Raw genomic sequence first — 27,136 nt, 5'->3', positions numbered from 1 at the left:
GCCGCGGAGCAGGGGGTGTTGCCAGGTGCAGGTAGAAGGGAGAGGGCCAGATGCAGGACTCGTGGGTGGCGGAGGAGAGGAGAGAGAGAGAAAGAGAGAGGGGAGGGAAACAAAAGGAAATATTTCATACTGGGCTGGGCCGGAGTGGAGGGAGGGTGGAAAGATTCTGGCAACAGGGTGCAGTAACAAAGGAAAAGGGGGGAAGCTGAAAATGGAGATAGTGACACAAAGAAGAGAAAGGGTAAGCAGGACCTACTGAATAAGGATAGAGATACAGAGGGGACATGAAGAGGAGATGAAATAGAGACATAGAAGTAATGCTGAAAAAAGGGGGGGGGGGGAGATAAAGACATTGAAAGGGTAAATGGTGAACATGGGGTAAAGACAAGGACAGAGACAAATGAAGATTCTGAAAAAGTGTTGAGATAGGGATATAGGTGAGATGGACACAAAGAAGGGTGATGCTGGAAAATAGGTGGAATGGTAATTCTGACAGACACAGAAGGGAAATGCTGGATCAAGGAGAGATGGGGCTCAGGCTTGATGGAATGAGGAGAAATGCCTTGTTGGCCTGGAACTTCCTCTCCTACGTCAGAATTGACGTCAGGGAGCGGAATGCTGGTCAGCGCGACGCTTTTGCAGGGAAAGCTTGGGACGGCGGTGGCTTGGGGGCTGTTCCCCGATGGCGGTGGCAGCAAACCGAGTGGCTTGGGGGAGGGCACGGAGAAAGAAAGAAAGGGGGCAGACAGGGAGACAGAAAGAAAAAGTTGGGGGAGAGAATGAGGTCTGGAGGAGAGGAAATATACAGGAGGCTGAAAGAAAGGAAGAAAGATTGGATGCACAGTCAGAAGAAGAAAGTGCAACCAGAGACTCATGAAATCACCAAACAGCAAAGGTAGGAAAAATGATTTTATTTTCAATTTAGTGATCAAAATGTGTCGGTTTTGAGAATTTATATCTGCTGTCTATATTTTGCACTATGGCTCCTTTTACTAAACCGCAATAGCGTTTTTTAGCGCAGGGAGCCTATGAGCATTGAGAGCAGCACGAGGCATTCAGCGTAACTCCCTGTGCTAAAACCTACTATTGCGGTTTAGTAAGAAGGGAAGGGATGTATTTGTCTATTTTTGTATTTTGTTACTGAGGTGACATTGCATAGATTCATCTGCCCTGACCTCTTTGAAAAATCCCGGAATATGAATAATTAACATTTTCTCTGCCTTTCAGTGTTGACCACATAGCTTCCACATCATCCGTTGTTTCTTGAGCCTGTAGCGTCTGATGGACGAAATCACCCATGCTTGCGAAGTCAGTGCCCCGGAAATTGAGTACCTTCGTTTTTGTTTGTGATCTAGGGAAGCCCTTTTTAAGGTTGAACCATACCATGTTATGGTCACTGGTTGCCAGCGTTTCTCCCACCAAGACTTCCGTGACGCTTTCCCCGTTCGTAAGTATCAGGTCCAGGATGGCCTGGGCCCTAGTGGGCTCTAGTACCATTTGTTTGAGCTGTACTCCCTTCATGGAAGTTAATATCCTCTTGCTACTACAAGTTGTTGCTGAGAATGTGTTCCAGTCTACATCAGGCATGTTGAAGTCCCCTAACAGGACAACGTCCCCCCGTAAGGTGATATTCTCAATGTCTTCAATTAATTCATTGTCTTTGTCCTCCGATTGTCTTGGAGGTCTGTATACCACACCGAGGTATAGGCATTTCTCTCCGCCTCTGGCCAGGTTTACCCAGATGGATTCCCCAGTGTACTTGACATCTGTGATCCTAGTTGTCTTGATGTTCTCTTTGATGTAAAGTGCTACCCCACCTCCCAACTTACCCTCTCTATCTTGGCGAAGCAGGTTATATCCTGGTATAGTTATATCCCACCCATGAGAGTCAGTGAACCATGTTTCGGATATTGCTACCACGTCTAGGTCTGGGAATGAGGAAAAAGTTTATATTTTATTTTTGAGATGGATATACGGTATTTGTATAATAAATTTCATTTATATAATGGGTTTTAAAATTTTCTCCTTGAACGTAAATGGCCTCAATCACCCAATAAAAAGGAAAAAGGTATTGTCATATATTAAGCAATAGAATACAGATATTTGTTTTCTACAGGAGACACATTTGTCTGGGTCAGAATCCATGAAGCTGTCAGGTAATTGGATAAAACAGTGTTTATTTGCACCAGCGATAAAAAAAAAAAAGGCAGGAGTAGCAATCTTGATTAACAAAAAATGTTCGGCAACATTTAATATGGTTAAGGCAGACCCTCTAGGAAGGTGGGTACTTGTTGACATGAGCATGGGTAATATTACAATGGCGTTATTAAATATATATGCCCCTAATTCGAATCAAAGTGAATTCTTTAAATCTCTATAACAATTAGTATTACCACTAGCTGCTACTAATTTAATGGTGGAGGGGGATTTTAATGCTGTTATAGATCCAATAATGGATAAAAAACCTAGTAGAATTATGAAATCAATGGGTTTAGATAATTTAATACAATCATGTAATTTAAAAGATATGGCGTATGCTTCATTTTAATTATCAGGAATTTACATTTTGTTCGCATGTTTATCAATCATTTTCAAGAATTGATTATATTTTTGTTTCAGATCAGATGTTACAGCAAGTTGAAAAAGCTGCCATAGAACCAATAGTAATATTAGATCATGGTGGTATATGGATGGATAGAAGTAAATTTAGTAGATCTAGATAATTCCAAACCTGTATGGAGGTTTGATAATGCATTGCTTGCTGATTCTAAATTCTGTACAGAATTTCAGGTCAAAATTAATGAATATTTTATACTTAATGATTTAGAGGAAATAGACTGAAATTTTGTGGGATGCTTTCAAAGCAACTATGAGAGGACAAATTATTTCATATTCTGCATATAATAAGAAACAGCTAAGAAAGCAGTTTGTAAACTTGGAAAAAGAGATTAAAAATTTAGAATTACAATCGGTTAACAAGTGGAAACAGGCTACATTTCAAATATTGTTAAAAAAAAAGTGAATATAATGAGGTTTCCTCTAGGTTAGTAAGGAAGGACATTTTTGCTCAGCAAGCATTGTATTATGGTAGTTCAAATAAGGCTGGAAGATTATTGGCAAATTATTTAAAAGCAAAGAAAAGGAAAGAGAAAATAGGCATAAAGATGATTTAGGGAATTCTCATTCTCAGATTGGAAATATATTAAAACAATTTTTGAATTATTACAAGTCCCTTTATTCTTCTGAGTCTTATGGAAATAAAGAGAAAGATGGGTTGGATTTTTTGAGTTTAGTTGAAAGTCCTAAGGTTCCTGATCATATAAAAAGAAGTTTAGATGAACCTATATCACTAAAAGAGTTACAAACAGCATTGAAGTCCCTTAGAGTTGGGACTGCTCCAGGTGGGGATGGATTTACGGTAGAGTTTTATAAAGAATTTCAAATTTCCCTTTTACCATATTTGTTAAAATTATATCAGGATCAACTGAATAAAGGTTGTATATCAGGCACTATGGCAGAATCTTTAACTATTGTTTTGCCAAAACCAAATAGAAATCCAACATTGGTTTCAAATTACAGGCCTATTTCTTTAATAAATGTAGATGGTAAATTATTAGCTAAGATTTTAGCATTAAGATTGGCTAAAGCTCTTCCGTATATAATATGTATGCATCAAACTGGATTTGTTGCTCAAAGACACTCTTCCAATAATACTAGATTGGCATTTCAGATGTATTATTTAACAAAACAAATTAATGATCCGGCTTTTTCAGTATCATTAGATGCTGAGAAAGCTTTTGATCGTGTAGAATGGAAATTCATGTATCAAGCTATGGAATGGTTTGGTATTGGTTCCGGATTTGTACAAATGATTCAAGCACTGTATAGCTCCCCGACTGCTCGTTTATATATAAATAATAATTTTTCAGATGCTTTTAAATTGCAGAGGGGGGTTAGACAGGGTTTTCCGTTATCTACTTTGCTTTTTTGATATAGTACTTGAACCCTTGTTATTAGCTATTCGACAGGCAAGGGACATACAGGGTATACCATGTGCGGGAGTGGATTATAAAGTATCCACTTATGCTGATGATATTTTGCTTCATTTGAGAAATCCGGAAACAACAATTCCATGTCTACTTGCAGTAATTGATACATTTGGAAAATTCTCAGGATACAAAATAAATTGGACTAAATCGGAAATTTTACCTTTAAATGTGTATTGTACAAAAGGTATATTTGATTCTTTTCCTTTTATTTAGAAAAGAAGATGGAATAAAATACTTAGGCATTTGGTTGAAAAATACACTCGAAGAGACAATGAGAGTAAATGAAAAATTTTTATTACAAAGAGTAACAGAGTTGTGTGAGCAATGGAATCCTTTGCATTTGTCATGGTGGGGAAGAGTTCAAACTGTTAAAATGATGATTCTGCCTGTGGTTTGTTACCAATTGGGCATGATACCAGTGTTTATTCAGGGGGATTTCTATAAAAAGTTAAATAGTATTCTGGTTAAATTTATTTGGCTGGGTAAAATTGCAAGAGTTGCTCTAGTGTCTCTACAAAGGCCAATTAAGGAGGGTGGGGTAAATTTTCCTATATCATGCGCCAAGGTATGTACTGGGTCCTCCCAGAGCTTTTGGAACAACTGCCAGACTGGTTATGGGTTGAGAGGTCGTTTATATTCCCACTTAGACTTGATCTTCTGCTCAGTATAAAGATGCCTAGAGTACGTAAGGACAATAGAGTATTAATGGATACTTGGAAAACATTAAGATTTGTTGACAAATTAACTCCTGAGTCTATTGGAAAATCTACACATCAATCTATTTGGGTAAACTCCAAGATACAAATAGGCGGGTTTAAGGTTGTCTGGAAAGATTGGATTAAAGCAGATATAAGATCCTTAAATGAAGTTATTCATAATGGTAAACTGCTTGATTTTTCACAATTGCAACATAAATATGGTCTAAATAAAAAACAAAGTTATAAATGGTTGCAGTTGAAGCAGGTAGGGTTCCCTGAATGGAAATCTTTAAATAATCATTATAGCTTAGAATTCATATGTTTCCAGGCAGATTTTCTGGGACACCAGGCCGCAAAGTGGTATAAAATTTTATCTAATTATTTGAATAAGAAACCAAAAAATGGATTGAGAGATATTTGGAGCAATTAAGCACCAGATTAATGCATCTCAATGGCCACGTATTTGGTCTTGGAGAAGTAAAGGTACGATGTCGGCATCTATTAGGCAAACATGGTTTTTCTTGTTGCATAGAGCATTCTGGACCCCTACTAGATTACAAAATTTAGATTGCTCTAAGTCTAATAGGTGCTGGCATTGTAAAATTGAAATTGGAACTTTAGATCAGGGGTGCCCACGCTTTATGGGCTTGCAAGCTACTTTTAAAATGACTAAGTCAAAATGATCTACCAACAATAAGATTTAAAAAAAAAAAAACACAAAGCACACTGAAAGGCAGAGAAAATGTTAATTATTCATATTCCGGGTTTTTTCAAAGAGGTCAGGGCTTGGACGCGAATGATGACGGTTGGGTGAAGAAGAAGCTCCGTACAAACAAGCTTAATTTACAGAAATAACTACAAAAAAAGATTTCCTACGTTCTTGATGGTATGATAAATTAAAATCTACCTCCTTAGCTGAGACGTTTAAAAAGATAGAAGTGCCGTTTTAATGTCCTGAGAAGCGATGTGTGAGAGGCTGGAGATTAACAGAGTCTGAAACTGCCGGTGAGCTGGGTTTTTTTTTTTTTTTCAGCGCTTGGGCTGTGAGAAAGGGACAAAATAAAGGATTAACGGTTTCTTTAACCTGAAGGAAAATAACATCAAGGCAATTGAGAGGCGCTGAAAAATACATATACATCAAAAATACTAAAGTAAAAATATATTGGATGGAATATTGCTCTCCTCGGTAAGAGCTGCGATTGGGCTTATAAGAGGAGAGCCAGAAAAAAAAAAAAAAAAAAAAAGACTACAAATTTTTTCAGCGCTGAAGCTAAATGTCAACAACGAATTAAAGAAGAAAGAAAAAGGGAAAAATCTATAAAAATAATAACCAGCCATATCTAAAAAAATCTAAGGAAAAGAAAGGCTACTAATTAGAATATTATTGCCTTCATAGAGACTGAGATAAGGCTTGAAGGAGAAGAAACAGAAAGAAAGACTACAGACAATTTTTTTTTTTTTTTACTCACAGCAATAGACCTTGAGACAAATAACTTACAGTTGCTTTAAGAGTACTGTAAAAAGGGGGGGAGTGGCTTGGACTCGAATGGTTGGATAAACGAGTAGCTCCTTATATACAAGCATATAAAAAGAATTACTACCAAATATTTTAAAGAAATTAAGATATATATTGAAACATGACTTCAACTAAACAAAATAAAGCTGATTTGGGAGCCGGAACATCGGGAAGCAATAAGAGATCGAAACCAGAGCCAGGTACACCCTCTAAAATCCCATTACCAACAGAAAAAAAATCTGGATGTTATGGAAGAACTAAGACAAATAAAAGAAATTGTCTTAGATAGTAACAAAAAACTACAAAAAGCAATGGAAGATGCTGCAATCCTTACTAAAAGAGTGGACATCACAGAAAATAGAATTTCAACATTAGAAGATATTACAGAACAATTAAATACAGATATGAATCACAGCAAAATCATATGGAAAGAAATAACAGAGATAAAAAAAAATCTTGAAGACAGCCGGAATCGTGAAAGACGGAATAATTTAAGAATAATCGGATTACCTGAAGGAGTGGAAAAAAATGATCCGATTGCATTTCTTGAAAAATTTCTACCTAAAATACTACCACTGAAATTTAAAACGGAACTGGAAATTGAAAGAGCTCATAGGATTCCAACACAAAGAAATAACACTCAAACAGGTCCAAGAACTTTAATTTTCAAACTTTTAAGACATCAACAAGCAATTGAAATATGCCAAATAGCCAAGGAAATCAAAAATCTTAAATGCCAAGACTCAAAAATATACATTGTCCCGGACTTTGCAAAAGAAACAGCAACAAAAAGAAAACAATTCTTAGACATGAGACCACAACTAAGATCTCTAGGAGCTAGATTTGGGCTCCTATACCCGGCGATTATGAAGGTTACCATTGCTAACAAAACGCAAAACTTTACGGATCCAAAAAAACTACAGGAATTTATGAATCAACTGGAGCAACCTATGACAATCTAAAGAACATTTAATGGGTTCATACTAATGACTATTGACACAAGGATCGAATTAAAGATTTAAACAACTTGCAAAATTCTCCATGGAAAACAAGAAAACTGAAAAAACACAAAAATTCTAGAATTCTACACAGAATAAATAGAATAAACTTACTGGCAGGAATGAAAATGAACTGAAACACATCTCCGAACTCAAATGATGACGAAGAATTTTTTTTTCAACAAACTTAAAGATGTACTGATTGGTTGAGAAATTTTGAAGGCGGAGTAATGGTGAGAAGGAGAATCATCCTTCAATCACAGAGAAGATTATAAAAAAGACGAAGTGATTGGTTTGTTATATTTCCTGTTGAAGGTGGTACTTCCGGTTTAATTTTGCGTTTCAAATACATTACAATGTGTTTCAAATACGATAAATATGAAAAGAATATATCTGAAACGCAAAAATTGCCTGAAAAGTTTTTTTTTAATATATATATCTCAAACTTCATGTTTCATCTTTATAGACAATTGCTCTTTTATTTATTAAGTTAAATTTTAGTACCCATAATTTATTTAACCTGGCAATCCTCTACGGGAGATATGAAAAGAGTTTTTGGCACAGGACTTCACTCTCGTCTGCACAAGACCCAGGTACTTTAAAATTATAGGTGTCTGGAGAGTATGCTGTTGAGACAGAGCTTATAATAATGGGGCAAAGACTGGATGAGGAAATTTAGTTCCTGAAGGAAGGAACAGATTCGTCTCCATGTCATTCTCTAGTTTGAATTAGGGTCTAGGCACATGAATAGAACACTGATGGGAGTATCAGCTTCTCTTAATTGACAACTCTCTCGTGAATCATAGGAAAATAGTGAGCATAAGAGGAGAGGGAATTCCTGTGCTGAAGACTCTTGTTACAGTTCTGAGAAAAGAGGCTAAATTCGAATGCTCTTAACATGATAAATTTATTATACCCAGGTATGAAAGCTTTTTAAAGTAAAAATAATATACCACCTTGAAAAGAAATGAATTGTAATTGAAATGTTCTCAGATATAAGTAATGTAATATAATCATTCTTATGGATTTAAAGACATACAAATATAGAAAATAATCTTTCAATATATAAGAATGAAAAACTTTTACTTATTCTTATAATTAATTATAAAATAAGAGAAAATATACAAAAATAGAGAAAAGATTGTAGTACTTTAGATAATTATTAATAGCTTGTGGGAGTTATCTAAATCTAACCTCAACCTGCGTATCCAAGTTTTCGTAATTAATAAGGGGGGGAAGGGAGGGATAAGAGGGATGGGAGGGAATAAAAGGGAGATATATAAGGTAATCATGGGGGTAAAGGAAAAAAGAGAAATGAAATACTTAAAACATTGGGAAAATATACATAATTTAATACCTGAAAATTTTAAAAATGGATATTAAAATTATGTCTTTAAATGTTAACGGTCTAAATCATATGATAAAAAGGAAAAAAGCACTATCATTTTTAAAAAGGCAAGATGCAGATATATGCCTTATACAAGAGACCCACCTCTCACATATAGAATCTAATAAGCTAAAAGGAGGCTGGGTCAAACAGTGTTTTTTCTCACCAGCTATAGGGAAAAAAGCAGGTGTTGCTATTTTAATTAATAAAAAATGCTCTGCTTCATTTAAACTAAAAGCTTCAGATATTCATGGAAGATGGATAATGGTGGAAATGAATATGGGAAATACTACCATGACGTTAATTAATATATACGCCCCTAATTCGAACCAAAATGAATTCTTTAAAACTCTTCAACAATTGATCATACCACTGGCTACTTCAAATCTTATAGTAGCAGGGGACTTCAATGCTGTAATGGATCCTTTATTAGATAAAAACCCAAGTAGAGTTATGAAATCTATGGGACTAGATAATTTGATTCAATCTTGTGATTTAACAGATATATGGAGAATACTTCATTTTGATGGTCGGGAATTTTCTTTCTGTTCTCATGTTCACAATTCCTTTTCAAGAATAGATTATATCTTTACTTCAAATCATCTTGCACATCAAGTGACACAAGCAGCCATTGATCCAATTATTCTATCTGATCATGGTGGAGTGTGGATCAAAATCAAAACTACAGATCAAAATAATAACAGACCAATTTGGAAAATGGATAATACACTGTTGGTTGACCAAAACTTTTGTGAAAATCTTCTAACAAAAATGAAAGAATTTTTTCAAATAAATGATAATGATGATATTAACAGAGAAACTTTATGGGATGCTTTTAAGGCATCAATTAGAGGACAAATAATTTCTTATTCGGCTTTTCTAAAAAAACAAATTAAAAAACAATTTTTAATTTTAGAAAAAGAGATTAAAAATTTAGAATCAAAACTTATAGAAAAATGGGAATATTCTATTCAACAAGAATTATTAAAATTAAAAGGTAAATATAATGAGATCTCATCTAAGATGATTAGGAAAGATTTATTTTCTCAACAAACATTGTACTATGGTAATTCAAACAAATCAGGAAGAATATTGGCAAACTATCTTAAAGCGAAAAAAAGAAAAACAAAATTAATAGCAATAAAAGATGAAAATGGAAATACATATACACAAATTGAACCTATTTTAAAACAATTCTTAAAATTTTATAAATCTCTTTATTCTTCTGAAAATTATCTAAATAAAGAAAAAGATGGTTCTGAATTTTTAAAAATGTTAGAGGGTCCAAAAATTCCTGAACATATAAAACGAAGTATGGAAGAACCAATATCACTAAAAGAATTAGGAACAGCTTTGAAGTCCCTTAGAGTTGGATCCGCTCCAGGTGGTGATGGATATACAGTGGAATTTTATAAAACATTTCAAAATTTTTTATTACCCTATTTATTAAATCTTTATCAATATCAGCTCAATAAAGGTTGTATTAAAGGCACTATAGCAGAATCTTTGACTATTGTTTTGCCAAAGTCCAATAAAGATCCCACTTTGGTCTCAAACTATAGACCAATATCTTTAATAAATGTAGATGGAAAATTATTAGCAAAAATACTTGCGCTAAGATTAGCTAAAGCTCTCCCCCATATAATAGGTATGCATCAAACAGGATTCGTTGCTCAAAGACATTCATCTCACAATACCAGATTAACATTCCATATGTTATATTTAACAAAGAAAATGAATGAACCTACTTTTGCAATTTCATTAGACGCAGAAAAGGCCTTTGATAGAGTAGAATGGCCTTTTATGTATCAAGCAATGGAATGGTTTGGTATAGGTCCTGGATTTATACAAATGATACAAACAATGTATAGCTCCCCTTCTGCTAGATTATATATTAATAATACGTTTTCAGAAAAATTTAATCTACAGAGAGGAGTTAGACAAGGATGTCCCTTGTCCCCTTTGCTGTTTGATATTGTTTTAGAACCCTTAATATTAGCCATCCAACAAGCTAAGGAGATACAGGGTATACCTCATTCAGATAAAGAATATAAGATATCTGCTTATGCAGATGATTTATTACTATATCTGAAAAATCCAGAATCCACCATTCCACATCTACTTGAATTGATTGAGAAATTTGGAAATTTTTCAGGATATAAAATTAATTGGAATAAATCAGAGATTCTTCCACTAAATATACATTGTACAAAAGGTTTATTTGATACATTCCCTTTTGTTTGGAAGGAAGAATATATTAAATACCTTGGAATTTTGATAACAAAAACAGTAGATGAAACAATGAAAATTAATGAAAAATGCTTATTACAAAAAATAATAGAAATGTGTGAGCAATGGAATCCTTTGCATTTATCTTGGTGGGGAAGAGTACAAACTGTAAAAATGATGATTTTACCGCTAGTATGTTACCAAATGGGGATGATACCAGTTTTTTTTCAAGATTCGTTTTATACAAAAATAAATAGGACTTTGACAAAATTTATATGGCTTAATAAAAAACCAAGAATTGCTCTAGTGTCATTACAAAGACCAATTAAGGAGGGAGGGGTAAATTTTCCCAACTTTTATAGGTATCATCAAGCCTATATCTTACGTCATGGTATGTATTGGATCCTCCCAGAACCCACAGATAATATTCCAGACTGGTTTTGGCTAGAATGGAGGCTTATGTTTCCATTACGTCTTAATCATGTAATTAGTATCAAAATGCCAAGGTTATACAAAGATCATAAAATATTTATGGATACCTGGAAAACTCTAAAATACATAAGTAATCTTACTCAAATACCAATTAGTAAATCAACCAACCAAACTATATGGCTAAACCCCAAGATCAAAATTGGCGGTTTTAAAGTCATCTGGAAACATTGGATGATAGCAGGCATTCGCACTCTGGATGATGTAATTAAAAATGATAAATTGCTGGAGTTTTCACAATTGCAACAAAAATTTGGTCTCAATAAAACACAATATTTTAAATGGTTGCAATTGAAGCAATCTATTCAGAAAGGGTTCCCTGAATGGAAAGATCTCGCTAAATATCACAGTTTGGAATTCTTATGTTTCCAGATGGACTCAATAGGTCACAAAGCCGCACAGTGGTATAAATTAATATCCGGATATATAAATAAAAAACCAAAAAATGGTCTTAGAGACATTTGGAGCATTGAGATAAAACACCAAATTAGTGCATCTCAATGGCCACGACTTTGGTCTTGGAGGCTAAAATGTTCGGTGTCAGCATCTATGAGACAAACTTGGTTTTTTCTTCTTCATAGAGCTTTTTGGACCCCTACTCGTTTACAAAAAATAGATAGTTCAAGATCTAATAGATGCTGGCACTGTCATATTGAAATTGGGACATTAGATCATCTTTTATTCTTTTGTCCATTTATCCTATCATTCTGGAAATCAATTTGGCCCCAAATTAACAGAATGTTAGAAAATCCGGTAGCCTTGACATATGATACTATATTATTTGGAACAACCATGAGAGCAAAAAGCCAAATTTCATCTAGTAATAACAAACTTTTATTTATTTTAACTGGAATTGCAATACAACAAATTACATTCAATTGGAAACAACATGATAGATTGAATTATATGTTCTGGTGGAATTCGGTATGCCACATATACAAAATGGAACTCGCTATTGCAACACACAAAGGATACATGAATAAATTTCAAAAAATATGGGGACCATTAACCGATTTTTGTAAAGAAGGATAATTTTCCTATAAATAATACTTGGAAATATCTGAAGACCGTTAACATGATTTCTCTAATGAACTTTTCCCATGATAAGATAATTGTAAAGAGGGGAATGGGGTGGGCTTTTCAATTTTGATTTTTATATACTAAATTAATATTTAAAGAATGTACAATAAAATTGATTTATGTATTATTGGTTGGGAAGTAGGGTGGGACAGGGGATTATTATATTAATGTTAAACTTGATATTAATATATGAGTTAGTCAAGTGTGTATTTAAGTTTCTATTGAGTTTATTTGTAACACTTGTTGTAACACAAAAAAAATGAATAAAGATTTAAAACATAAAAAAAGAGGTCAGGGCAGATGAATCTATGCAATGTCACCTCAGTAACAAAATACAAAAATAGACAAATACATCCCTTCCCTTTTTACTAAACCACAATAGTAGTTTTTAGCACAGGGAGTTACACTGAATGCCTCGTGCTGCTCTCAATGCTCATAGGCTCCCTGCGCTAAAAAACGCTATTGCGGTTTAGTAAAAGGGAGCCATAGTGCAAAATATAGACAGCAGATATAAATTCTCAAAACCGACACATTTTGATCACTAAATTGAAAATAAAATCATTTTTCCTACCTTTGCTGTTTGGTGATTTCATGAGTCTCTGGTTGCACTTTCTTCTTCTGACTGTGCATCCAATCTTTCTTCCTTTCTTTCAGCCTCCTGTATATTTCCTCTCCTCCAGACCTCATTCTCTCCCCCAACTTTTTCTTTCTGTCTCCCTGTTCCCCCTTCTTTCTGTCTCCCTGTCTGCCCCCTTTCTTTCTTTCTCCGTGCCCTCCCCCAAGCCACTCGGTTTGCTGCCACCGCCATCGGGGAACAGCCCCCAAGCCACCGCCGTCCCAAGCTTTCCCTGCAAAAGCGTCGCGCTGACCAGCATTCCGCTCCCTAACGTCAATTCTGACGTAGGAGAGGAAGTTCCAGGCCAACAAGGCATTTCTCCTCATTCCATCAAGCCTGAGCCCCATCTCTCCTTGATCCAGCATTTCCCTTCTGTGTCTGTCAGAATTACCATTCCACCTATTTTCCAGCATCACCCTTCTTTGTGTCCATCTCACCTATATCCCTATCTCAACACTTTTTCAGAATCTTCATTTGTCTCTGTCCTTGTCTTTACCCCATGTTCACCATTTACCCTTTCAATGTCTTTATCTCCCCCCCCCTTTTTCAGCATTACTTCTATGTCTCTATTTCATCTCCTCTTCATGTCCCCTTTGTATCTCTATCCTTATTCAGTAGGTCCTGCTTACCCTTTCTCTTCTTTGTGTCACTATCTCCATTTTCAGCTTTCCCACCTTTTCCTTTGTTACTGCACCCTGTAGCCAGAATCTTTCCACCCTCCCTCCACTCCGGCCCAGCCCAGTATGAAATATTTCCTTTTGTTTCCCTCCCCTTTTCTCTTTCTCTCTCTCTCTTCTCCTCCCTCACCCACGAGTCCTGCATCTGGCCCTCTCCCTTCTACCTGCACCTGGCAACACCCCCTGCTCTGCGGCTCTCTTAAGCAACTCATCAGCAGCGATGATCAAGACAAGCTGCCGACATCGGGGCCTTCCCTCTACGAGTCCCGCCTTTGTGGAAAAAGGAAGTTGAAACAAGCGGGATTCGCAGAGGGTAGGCCCCGACGTCAGAAGCTTGTGTCGATCGCTGCTGCTGAGTTGCCGAAGAGAGCCGCGGAGTAGGGGGTGTGGCCGGAAGCAGGTAGAAGGCTGCTGGAAGAGGTAGAAGTTGCGAGTATGACACTGACCCGGGCCAGGATGATTTCTTTTTCAGGCTGTTGCTGCTGCCGCCGCCACCACGCCCCCCCCCCAAAAAAAAATGACAAAAACAGCCTAATGCCCGGCGTCGGCATCTTTGACGTCGGGGAGAGGAAGGCTGATAGGCCCGGTAGATCGGGACGGCAACACGAGTCTATCACAGAGTCCGGGATGGGCTCTGGGATCGACTCAAGTTGCCTTCCTGAGCTACCGGTCGATCGCGATCGACGCGTTGGGCACCCCTGCTTTAGATCATCTTTTATTTTATTGTCCATGTACTCAGGCATTTTGGTTATCAATCTGGGATCAAGTTAATCTTTTAATGGAAAATCATGTGGCATTATCATATGATACAGTTCTATTTGGAATGTGTATGAGATCTAAAAGCCAAATATCTGCAGCAAATAATAAGCTTCTGATGATCCTTACAGGTGTGGGGATACAACAAACACTTAATTGGAAGAATTGTTCTAGACTAAATTACAGCTTCTGGTGGAACTCAATGTGTCATCTGTACAAAATAGAAAGGTTAATTGCAGTACAAAATGGGTATTTTAATAGATTTCAGGATGTGTGGGGGCCAATAATAAAATATGATTAATGTTAATTTATTATTCTTTTTCCTTATGTGATAATTGAAGGAAGGGAGGGGTGGGGGAATTAGGGAGAATTGTATATATATATATATATAGCATATTTTTAAATGATTAATATACATATGAATTTTATTATTTGTGTATGGTTATGGGAGGGGGTGGGATATAAAGCTTTTAGATACACATTATGATGGAATTTTCAAGTGATAATGTATTATGATAGTTTGTATTTAATGTACACTTGATGTATGTATTAAAATGAATAAAGATTTGAAAAAAAAAAAAAAAAAAAAAAAAAAAAAATCGCAAACCCTTTATTTTTTATTGTGCATAAACAATTTTCAAAAGATATGTTTACTTAAACGAATCCACAAGGAGAACTGGGGGAGGTGCAGGGGTAAGATGGAATAGGTCATATAGAAATGTATATTGAAGGAATGATAGAAATATGTATGTAAATATCATAATTTATTATAATTTGATTACTTCAATACAATGTTAATAGAAGGGGGAAGGGGGAGGGGAGTGGGGGGAGCAAGGGGAGTTGATATGGGTCATAGGGAAATACATTTTGGAGGAATGATAGAAACATGTATGAAAATATAATTGTGAATTCAGTAGCATAATTAAACCAAATTACTCCTGAAGTTCATAGGGAAGGGCGGGGACGGAGGGGTTTCCTCGGGGGGACGGGTGGGATTTCTGTCCCCGCGCAACTCTCTAGTTGATAGGGGCCAATTTCATTACATTTGGGGGGCAGGGGTCCAATCTGCAATATGATTTGGCGTATTTGTTGTAGTACTTGATGAACGTTTGCCAATCAGTCTCCTTGATGTTTGTCCAACTCATGTCGGCTTTAGAAGCGTCTGGGTCCTGGGGGATGACGTAGTTCCAGTGGGAGTCTTGAGTGCTTGGTAGAGCATGTCTTGATTTTATTATTTTTGAGTAGAAAAAAAATCGGCTAGGTCGTCTGCTGTAACTGTGGATTCTTCTACCGGGTTTGTGTAAGAGTGAGTATCGTACAAGTCATTGACTAGTTTAAACAGTTTGCTGCTGTTTAAGGAGATGTTACCTATAATGTAGACATAGGTTTTTTCCTTCTCTTTGGTAATGTTTTTATAGCTTTTTAGCATTTGGCGCCAAGCGTCTCTAGACTCTGGAGTTCCTGACTTTGACCATTTCCTTTCTAATCTTCTTTATCTCGAGGAGCTCTGGATCAAACCAGCCTGTTAGGTTTCTAGGTCTAATCCTTCTTTTTTTCAGCGGGGCCATTTCGTTTAGGATTTGGGTGCTGGTGGAGATCCAGGAGTTCATGAAGTGATTAAGATCCTCGTCTTGGTTGTAGATAATTTCGTAGTGAGTCCAGAATTCTACGGGGCTGATCTTGCCTCTGCTTGTTTGAAATAGTGTGGATTTGTTCTTGGCTTTCATTGTAGTTGTTTTCTATTGCCATTCCAGCTCGAAGTTGCATATTTTGTGGTCTGACCAAAGTGAATCTGACCAGGTTTCTGATATCCATCGGATCGTGGGATTTGTAGCGTTTATTGCTGCCAGCGATACTAAGTCCAGTTGGTGGCCTTTTTTGTGAGTAGATACCGGAGGAGAGTGAGGGAAGCCTAGTGAAGCAAGAAAGAACCAAAATTCAGTGGTCTCTGGTAGATCTGGATTCTCTAGGTGTAGGTTTAAATCTCCGTATAAGAGGTTGCAAGGCCCTGTTAGCGAATCGGTTAACAGGAACTTGTGAAATTCTTCTTTGGCTGAGGACCATTTTTGGGGGGGAATATATGCTAGAGTGATTATTAGGGAGTCGGCTAGAAGTTCTGAATGTAGCTTTAGAGATAAGATTTCCAAGGTGGAGGAGGATTTAGAGCTTAGCATGGTGCAGTTTAAGTTGTCCTGAAAGATTACTTCCAGTCCACCACCCCTGCCTCTTTCTCTTGCTAAGGTTAGAATTTGAAATTAGTGGGGAGGCATTCTTGGATGATAATGTCTTTATCCGAGAGTAACCAGGTCTCCATTAGTAGGACGAAGTCAGGGTTGATGTCTGTTAGCCAGTTGTAAATTAATTTGGATTTGTTCCTCATAGATCTTATATTTAGGTAGGAACCTCTGAGACTGGAGTAGCATAGTGGGATTTTGGGGGGGAGATGGGAAGAAACTAAGTTTTTTAGTATTCGGGCTTTTTTGATATATGGTCTGGAAGGTCTGTAGAATGTTGTCAGGACTGCTATCTCTGAAGGGGTGGAGTCTGGGTTATCAAGGGTTACCTTGATTTGTGTTGGTGGAGGTTTGGGCTTGAAGTTACATATAGAAGAGGTAGTAGGTGGGGAGTGGGAGTAGATAAGGGGGGGCGGTTGCCTTGCTTCTTGCTCAGGCTGTGGTGAAGGAGCGCCATATTGTTATGATAGTCAGAAACTACAATAGTGCATGAGCCAACTAGTGACTTGTTTGAGAGAAGTAAACAAACACGTTGGCTTGGCGGGATACTGCAATAGCGCAATGGTGCAGTGACATACTTGAGAGTTGTGAACGAACAAGCTGGTTCAACAGAATACGGGTTAAACAGTAGTACAGTAGTCAGATAGCAGGTAATGTGCCATGGAGACAGATGTACAGTAAAATGTATTATTAATATTTATACGTTGGTCATGCAGCAGATAGTTTGTCATTGAGCAGATATTTAAACATTAGTCATGCAGCAGATAGTTTGTCATTGAGCAGATATTTAAACATTAGTCATGCAGCAGATAGTTTGTCATTGAGCAGATATGTGGGCTCTTAGAACCGAGTATAAGAAATAAAAAATTGGTCAGGTTGCTGTTACCTGACTTGGAGCGGGGGGCCTAGTGTCCATCAGGGGCGTTGTTGCAAGTAGCTGGTTCGTGGTGGAGGTAAGACCAGCGGAGAGCAACTGGAAAGGCCGGGAGGTCAGGAGATCTAGGTGTCGTTAGAGTCTTGAGGGCGCGGGCTGTTTCACGCGGGTGTTTCACGAAGGCGTTCACTAAGGCGCATGCGCCTTTGTCGTGCGCCTTCATCGGCGCACCAGGGGGGCGGAGCAGAGCTCCCACACTCCGATGATGTCCTCGATCTAGCTGGCTGGAGGTGTAGGTGCGGGCGCTGAGGCCTTTTTAGTCTGTGTCCCGGCTAGCTTGGGGGAAGGGGTGGAGCAGGGCTCCCACGCGCCGATGATGTCCCTGATCTAGCTGGCTGGAGGTGTAGATGCGGGCGCCGAGGCCTTTTTAGTCTGTGTCCCAGCTGGCTCGGGGGGGGGGGGTGGGGGGAGGCATAGCAGGGCTCCCACACTCCGATGATGTCCCCGATCTAACTGGCTGGATGTGTAGGTGCGGGCACTGAGGCCTTTTTAGTCTGTGTCCCGGCTGGCTTTGGGGGGGGTGGAGCAGGGCTCCCACGCTCCGATGATGTCCTCGATCTAGCTGGTTAGAGGTGTAGGTGTGGGCACTGAGGCCTTTTTAGTCTGTGTCCCGGCTGGCTTTGGGGGGGGTGGAGCAGGGCTCCCACGCTCCGATGATGTCCCTGATCTAGCTGGTTAGAGGTGTAGGTGTGGGCGCTGAGGCCTTTTAAGTCTGTGTCCCGGTTGGCTTGGGGGGGGGGAGGGCGGAGTAGGGCTCCCACGCTCCGATGATGTCCCCGATCTAGCTGGCCAGATGAGCGCTATATTCAGACAAGAGGATGTGGGAAACCATGATGACCCAATATAATGATTTTAAGATATAAAGGAACTTGCATATTCAAGAGGGATGAGATGGTGTTCCAAACCTTATCCCAATATATAGAGATGACAGCAATGATATATCATGGGGGATAATGTTCCTTCAGCTTTCTCACAAGACCAACAAAGGCTAGAAGTGTCCTTTGAGAGTTTAGCAAGTTTTTTTTAGTGTCCAATGAGTTCTATGTAGAAGAAAGTATGTTGACTGCAATATCACAGCTGATCGTATGGATTTAAACATTCGGGTCCGGATCTTTTGCAAAATATTGTCTTCGACCTATATTTCTAGCTCAGGATGCCATACACTCATCAGTTGTGATATAGAAGTGGAAGAGGTCTGTTTAGTATTGCATACCATTTAGAGGCAGTGCCTTTTTGAGCATTAATCAATTTAGATTGTGAAAGAAGATCCGGTGTGTTGTACTTTATTTTTTTGGTACCTGTCCATACCAGGTTCTGTGGATATTACCCATCTGTGAGAATATTATACCCGAATGTCCTCAGAGAGCCAACCTTACACATATCAAAATTATAAACAATGGCAGATCAAATGCAGGAAGAAAAGTCCTGGTAGAAAAATTTGTAGCATCCAAGGGGAATTTAATAATCCACATATGCATTTATTTTCAGAAGTGCAGGAATTCAGAGGGTAAAGCTACATGTGGTGGAAATATAACGCTTCTGTAAGAGAGCAGCTTTCCAAAATTACTGCCGCTGTTCTCCATTTATTATAAGTGTAGTCAGTTATAAAGAGGTGTGTAATAGTGGATAATTTTAATGTGGAAATTAATCTGTTTCACTATTACAGAAGCTTCTCTCTCTCCCCTCCCCCAAGCTCCACACCTGCCTGCCAGGTCTGCCAAAGGCTGCAGTGGGTCATGGCCGCAACAGCACTGAAAGTTACTTCCCTGGCTGGCAGGGCCTTTCCTCCACCACATCCCACTGATCTGATGCAACTTTCTGTGAGTGGGATGCAACCATAGAGGTAGCTTTCAGCACTGTTAGAGCAGAGCTGTGACAAGGAGTTATAAACCAGGTGGCACCTAGGACACAGCAAAGTGAACAATTTGAACTTTTCTAGAACATACAGAAGCTTGTTTTGAGAGGTAAAAGTTATGTACTACAGTACTCCCCCGAAATTCACGAGGGTTCCGTTCCAGGAACCCCTGCAAATTTTTAAAAACCACAAATGCGTTTTTTTGCCTGTCAAAAGGCATAGGAGGCAGGAGAGGGCAGTTGGAGAGAGACAGGAGATGGCAGTTAGAGCGCCAGCAGGTGAAGAAAATAACTCGCAGTCTGCTCCAACTGCCTCTTCCTGTAGTAAAGTCGGGTTACACCTATCAGGAGCTGCTTTGACTTGAGGCTCCTGATTAGTGTAGCCTGACTTTACTACAGGAAGAGCTGGTCGGAGCAGACTTGAATGAGTGAGTCTGCGATTCACAAACCGCAAATTCGCAGGGGAACACTGTATATACCTTTATATGGGAGCACTATTTTTCAAACATTGCCAAGGGTTCAAAAATAAAGCCTCTGAATCAGAATAGAAACAAGTAATTTCTAACTCTCCTTATGAAACTGAAATGAGAATTTTAGACCAAACAATACCTTGGAGGCTGAATTTTAAATCTCTCAAAGACTTCAGGATAAAGCAAAGGAAAAACCACCATTTCTTTTAGTGCAGCAATATGACTGGAAAGTCCACCCACACTATCAAAATGTACCTAGTAAAGTAAAACACAAAAACCAAATAGATATTTTTGCTTTCAAGAATAGCTAAACAATGTACATATGCTGAAATAGTTGGAGATGCTTACTTCTAACATGAAAGTTTTCTTGTAACTATCTAACATCACTCATGTGTGTGTCTAAACAGCTCCCAAAGCTTTAAAAATATATTTTTTTAAAAATAAGAGTATGAATGGGACAACAGTCATTGTATCACAAGCACAATCAGTTTCTCATCTTCTACAAACAAGCTGGCTGGGTTCACATCAGGCTCCTGCAACTTAAATTAACCACTACACTTTTTATTTACAACTTTTACAGGCTTTTATTCAGTCTGTTTTGAGGCACCAGTCCTCCGTTTAATTTCAAACTTCATTTTGTTTGGAGAAAGGACAATTTATCTTCTCTTTGGGGACGGGGGGGGGGGGGGGGGGGGGGGAGGGGGTAGGAGGTGGCGCAGTGGTTAAAACTACAGCCTCAGCACAAGGATGTGTGTTCAATCCCACGCTGCTCCATGTGATCCTGAGCAAGTCACTCATTCCCCCTATTGTCCCAGGTACATTAGATAGATTGTGAGCCCATCAGGACAGACAGGGGGAAAATAAATAAATACCGTATATACTCGAATATAATTCAAGACCCCCTTTACCCTTCAAAAAGGAGGAAAAATGGTTGACTCGAATATAAGTCGGGCGGCTTAATATTCAAGTGCCCTGCCCCGTCAGGCTCTACACCCAGCACTCTTCCCTCCCTCCCCTGTCAGGCATTGCACCCAGCTCCCTTTATGCCAGGCACAGCCACCCAGCACCCTTCCCTTCCCTCCCTCGTCAGACATTGCATCCAGCACCCTTCCTTCCCTCCCCCGTCAGACTCTGCACCCTCCCTATCTTCCAGGCTCTGCAGCCTGCCACACTCCCGCTCATACCTCTACTGGTGATTGTTGGTGGAGGTGCAGCAGGCAGGAACAAACTTTCCAAGTTCCTGCCCCGCTGTTAACTGGCTGCCTGTGAGCGTCTTTGACCGCTGAGAAGAAGCACAAGCAGGTGTGTGATTTTGCGCTGCTGCTCAGTGCTGAGCAGCTTTCGTAATGGCTCCTGCAAATTCTCATGAGAATTCCCCAAGCTTTTGATGGAAGAAACAACTAACTAGATAGTCACACAACTAATATTGGCTGGGGGATGAGATAGAAGTGTGGCTAGGAAGGGCACAGTGGTGATGGTGAAGAAAGAATGGGAGGTTGGTTGAGACCCTGTGCTATAGCTAACAACTGAACCAAGGTAAATCATTTCTGGCACAGCTATTATAGGGACTTGGCAGTGTGATTGAGGAAGGACTGCTAGATTCTGCTAGCACTATACAGTTCTGCATTAAGGGCCTAATTCACTAAGTTGTCTTTGGTGTTTCCTTGTTTCCATCGGCAGTCTCAAATTAAGACCCAAACGAGCAGCAGCAAACCTCTGAAAGGATGCCCCTCCTTCCCCTGCACTTGGTTGGAGCAATGGGTATTAGGAGGAATGAGTGATCTCAGATTGAAAGAGAAATGTCTTGACCTAGTTTAAGTGGACCATATTTTCACACTTACAGAAAAATCCAACTGCATTGGATCAACATCTGCTAGGCTTGCTCCAATTTTCATGCGATCTTTGTGAATTCCCTTTAAGTCTTCTCCTCTCAGATTCAGAGGAAGACACCTATAAAGTGAAACACACTTAACTACAAAATCTGCAAGTGCTAAAAACATCAGGAAAATGGTGACAGCAGGCTTTTTAATCTAGACAAAACAGCAGCTGTCATTGTGTGTTGGGAGGGGGGACCTCCATGTCTTCTAGAAGTGGACAGCATCTCAGAAGCTGCTCAGATAGCTTAGAGCTGTAGTGATTGGGCCTATGGCAGCAAATATTGTATATCAAGATTAAAGGATAAATTAGATTCTTGCCTACTAATTTTCTCTTTTAGTCTCTCAGACCGGCACAGAAACTAACAGGTAAAAGCTAACTATGACCAGCAGGTGGAGACAGACACAAACTTTTGGCTGTAGTACAAGTGAGCTGTGCAGTCCCAATTACAATCAGTCTGACGAATAGCCAAGCAGAACTAATAAAACTAAACAAGAACTAATAAAACTAAACAAGACTCCCAGAAGGAGAACAGAAACTAACAGAGAGATACTGTTGGATATTGAATAAAATAAGAACCTTCAAAAAAATGTCGACAGCTTGGCAGTTACGCCAGACGAACCAAATGCTGCTGTTCTTTCTCTGTCTTTTTTCTTCATGTTCATGTATTATCAATCTCCCCAAACCTCCAAACAAAAAGACACCACAGAAAAATGCACTCTTCACACAACAATCCAAACAAGAAAGACATGGCGGTGTTGGTGCCGGTCTGGAGAGACTAAAAGAAAGAAAATTAGCAGGTAAGAACCTAATGGGTATTTTTGATGATTGTAAAGTATTGGCTTAGGACCACCATATTAATTTAAGATAGTTTACTATGTTTCTCTCCCCCATTTGAGTCATACCAACCATCCAGTGAGAAGACTCCAAACACTGCAGCTCAGCCCAGCAGCTCCGAAGAATGAGTTCATTCCAGCCAAACCAACTGATCAGGAGTAACAATTACTGCCTCAACAGTTTTGCTCAATCTCTGTAAGTATTCCAACTAGAACCAATATTTGGTGGTGAGGGGGGGGGGTGGTGGTGAAGAAATCACTACTTACATGTGCTCAAACTGGAATAACTGAGGCAGATTATATAGTTACTGATTATATTTTACTGTATTGCACTAGGCAAACTGTTTCATGCATTACTTCTGTTCACTTTGCAGCTTCTATATATAATTTTATATAGTTTGCCAAAAATTTTAATCCTGGACCTATTGTTATGGTTTATATTAAAAAGAAAATTGGTTCCTTTAATTAGAGCGTCTTTATGATGATTTAATTGTAAGCTTTAATTTTTCCCCATTTTTTAAAAATTACCCAATGAAAGTTTTCCATTTCAAGCATACTTTGCAAATATCAAAATCAAAATACAGGTCAACTCAGAAAAGAATTTATTGTAATTCTGCCTGGATTTAATTTTCAAAAGATCCTGTGTGTTTTATGAAACCCACAATTGGCATCTAACTAGAATTTACCTATTATAAAAGATAAAATAAAACAGCTATAGCACTAACCTGCTTAGCACTTTATTGCGATTGCGATTTCTGCGCCTCTCAAAGCACTGTTCATCATCAGATGATGATGATGTAGAATCACTGTTGTGAATGGCATGTCTTCTCCTGTAACATTCAGCAAAATAACACTACCACTTTGAACCATAGAAGTACGTGTTTTCCTTTGAGCAAGTTTCTACTCAGACTGACTTTCTACAGTTTCCACATTTATATACCATACCAGAAAATGAAGAATGTGAGAAGGAGCAAAAGGAAACAGAACTGTGCTTTATCCCAGGACAAGCAGGCAGCATATTCTCACATATGGGTGACCCCCAAACTAACCAGAATGGATGATGGGAGAGTTGGCTTTTAAGATAAGTTTTGTAATACTGCTTAACCAAAGCGCCCATCCCATCTGGAATAAGATTCTAGACAATAAATGTGAAGTGAAGGTATGAACCAAGGACCAAGTAGCAGCCTTACAGATTTCATCAATAGGAGTAGAGTGGAGAAAAGCTACTGTAGCTGCCATAGCTCAAATTTTATGGGCTGTGACCCAACTCTCCAGTTGCAGCCCAGCCTGAGCATAACAAAAAAAGAGATGCAAGCAGCCAATCAATTGGAGAGCATTCTTTTGGAAACAGGATGCCACAACTTTTTTTTTTCCAAATCTTTATTATTTTCAAAACTTACATAAGAACATAAGCAATGCCTCCGCTGGGTCAGATCTGAGGTCCATCGTGCCCAGCAGCCCGCTCACACGGTGGACCAACAGGTCCAGGACCTGTGTAGTAATCCTCTATCTATACCCTTCTATCCCCTTTTTCAGCAGGAAATTGTCCAATCCTTTCTTAAACCCTGGTACCATACTCTGTCCTATTACATCTTCTGGAAGCGCATTCCAGGTGTCCACCACACATTGGGTAAAGAAGAACTTCCTAGCATTTGTTTTGAATCTGTCCCCTTTCAATTTTTCTGAATGCCCTCTTGTACTTTTATTATTTGAAAGTTTGAAGAATCTGTCCCTCTCTAATCTCTCTATGCCCTTGATGATCTTGTAAGTCTATCATATCCCCTCTAAGTCTCTTCTTCTCCAGGGAAAAGAGACCTAGTTTCTCCAATCTCTCAGGGTATGAATGGTTTTCCATCCCTTTAATCAGACGTGTCGCTCTCTTCTGGACTCTCTCGAGTAACGCCATGTCCTTCTTAAGGTACGGCGACCAATATTGGACGCAGTACTCCAAATGCGGATGCACCATCGCCTGATACAACGGCAGGATGACCTCTTTCGTCCTGGTTGTAATACCCTTCTTGATTATACCTAGCATTCTATTCGCCCTCTTAGCAGCCGCTCCGCACTGTGCCGTCGCCTTCATTGTCATGTCCACCATTACCCCCAAGTCCCTTTCTTGGGTACTCTCATTCAATAACATCCCTCCATCGTGTAATTGAACCTCAGGTTTCTGCTTCCTACATGCAATACTTTACACTTCTCAATGTTGAACTTCATCTGCCATCTCGTTGCTCATTCCCCTAGTTTGTCCAAGTCCCTTTGCAATTCTTCGCAGTCCTCCTTTGTCCGAGCTCCATTAAATAGTTTAATGTCATCTGCAAATTTTATTATCTCACACTTCGTCCCTGTTTCTAGATCATTTATAAATATATTAAATAGCATTGGCCCAAGCACCGAGCCCTACGGAACACCACTCGTGACCTTCCTCCAGTCCGAGTAGTGGCCCTTCACCCCTATCCTCTGTTTCCTACCCTCTAACCACATTTTATACATCAATAACACTTAATATTCCATTAATATCCATTACAGAATTACACTCCCCTCCCTCCTGAACAATCATAATGTAATCATATGAAATTTCTATAATGAACCCCAATATATCTAAATATATAAATCTAACAGACCCCCATCCTCCCCCTTCCCGGATGTGCATAACATAGGGAAAAACATTACAATATTTTGCTAATGGCTACCAAATCTCCTGAAATTTCTTAGTTTCCTTTCTGAATGGCTAATATTCTTTCCATTTTATACACGACAACGAATTCCACCAAAAACTATAATTAAGCCTTGTCCAATTCTTCCAATTGCTCATAATTTGTTGTATGGCAACTCCTGTCATTATTAATAAAAGCCTGTTCTTAGATAATTGACTTTTTGCTCTCATTGACATGCCAAAAAGCACAGTATCATAGGATAATGCCACTGGATTTTCTAATAAGCAATTTATATGGCCCCATATTGATTTCCAAAAAGCCAAAATAAATGGACAGTAGAACAATAAATGATCTGAAGTCCCTGCTTCGAGATAATGCCAACATTTATTAGACTTAGAGCTATCCAACTTTTGTAACTGAACAGGGGTCCATAATGCTCTATGTAACAGAAAAAACCAAGTTTGTCTCATAGATGCTGACATTGTACAGCTCATCCTCCAAGTCCAGATTCATGGCCATTGAGATGCAGGAATTTGGTGCTTAATCTCAATACTCCAAATGTCCCTAAGCCCAGTTTTTGGTTTCTTGTTTATAAATCCAGCTAACAATTTATAGCACTGTCCGGCCTGGTGACCCAGGAAATCTACTTGAAAGCATAAGAATTCCAAACTATACTGGTTATTTAAATTTTTCCATTCAGGTAACCCTACCTAAATGGCCTGCTTCAGTTGCAACCATCTATAACTTTGTGATTTATTAAGTCCAAATTTATGTTGCAACTGTGAAAAGTCAAGCAGTTTACCATTAGATATGACATCCTCTAAAGTATGTATTTCTGCTATCATCCAATGCTTCCAGATAACCTTAAATCCGCCAATTTGAATCTTGGAGTTAAGCCATATAGTCTGATTTGTTGATTTATTTATTGGGATAGGTGTTAAATTGTTAACATATCGTAAGGTTTTCCATGTATCCATTAAAATTCTGTTTTCTTTATATAATCTAGGCAGCTTGATACTGAGAACATGGCATAATTGCAGAGGAAACATGAGTCGCCATTCCAACCATAACCAATCCGGGGTATTTTCAATGAGCTTTGAGAGGACCCAATACATACCTTGGCATAAAATATAGACTTGATGATACCTATAAAAATTGGGGGGGTGGGGGGTGAATTTACCCCTTCTTCCGTAATTGGTTTTTGTAAAGATACTAAAGCAACTCTAGGAGTTTTACCCAGCCAAATAAATTGTGAGAATATAATTTAACTTCTCTTAAAAGGACCCCTTAAAGAAAACTGGTAACATATCCATTTGATATCAAACCACAGGCAATATCATCATTTTAATAGTCTGGACTCTCCCCCACCAAGAAAGATGTAAAGGATTCCATTGCTCACACATGTCTGTTACCTTCTGTAATAAAACTTTTTCATTCACTTGCATTGTTTCATCCAATGATATACTACTTCATTTGAGGAATCCTGAAACAACCATTCCATGCTTACTTGATGTAATAGAAAAATTTGGAAAATTTTCAGGATACAAAATAAATTGGAGTAAATCAGAAGTTCTTCCTATTAATGCCCATTGCACAAAAGGATTATTTGAAAAATTCTCTTTTCTATGGAAAGAAGATGGAATAAAAAATATTTAGGCATTTGGATAAAAAGCCACAACTTGTTTAGATCAACAGACAAAAAGCTGTGGAGATGTTCGTTTGCAGTCCAGAGTATGAAGGTTCGGCTCAGCAGGATGAGAATGAGTCTTGGGAAAAAAATG

General features: G+C 38.5%; 1 protein-coding gene across 4 annotated transcripts in view; it reads right to left on the bottom strand.

Moving 5' to 3' along the window:
* Positions 1–27,136, bottom strand: part of ATAD2 (ATPase family AAA domain containing 2) — a 332,232-nt gene that overhangs the window by 172,436 nt on the left and 132,660 nt on the right. For 3 of the 4 annotated variants that reach the window (XM_033933747.1, XM_033933750.1, XM_033933746.1), the window contains exons 9-11: positions 23,424–23,528; positions 21,829–21,937; positions 20,127–20,242 (exon numbers count right to left, since the gene is read on the bottom strand). The exons of the other annotated variant lie outside the window; for it this stretch is intronic. In XM_033933747.1, coding sequence (XP_033789638.1) covers positions 20,127–20,242; positions 21,829–21,937; positions 23,424–23,528 — 330 coding nt within the window. The remainder of the gene's footprint in view (positions 1–20,126; positions 20,243–21,828; positions 21,938–23,423; positions 23,529–27,136) is intronic. 4 annotated transcript variants of the gene reach the window in all.

The sequence above is a fragment of the Geotrypetes seraphini genome, chromosome 2 (assembly GCF_902459505.1).
Source record: "Geotrypetes seraphini chromosome 2, aGeoSer1.1, whole genome shotgun sequence".
Classification (NCBI taxonomy): Eukaryota; Metazoa; Chordata; class Amphibia; order Gymnophiona; family Dermophiidae; genus Geotrypetes; species Geotrypetes seraphini.
The sequence above is the reverse complement of the archived record's forward strand: the minus strand, read 5'-3'. Positions and strand labels throughout refer to the sequence as shown.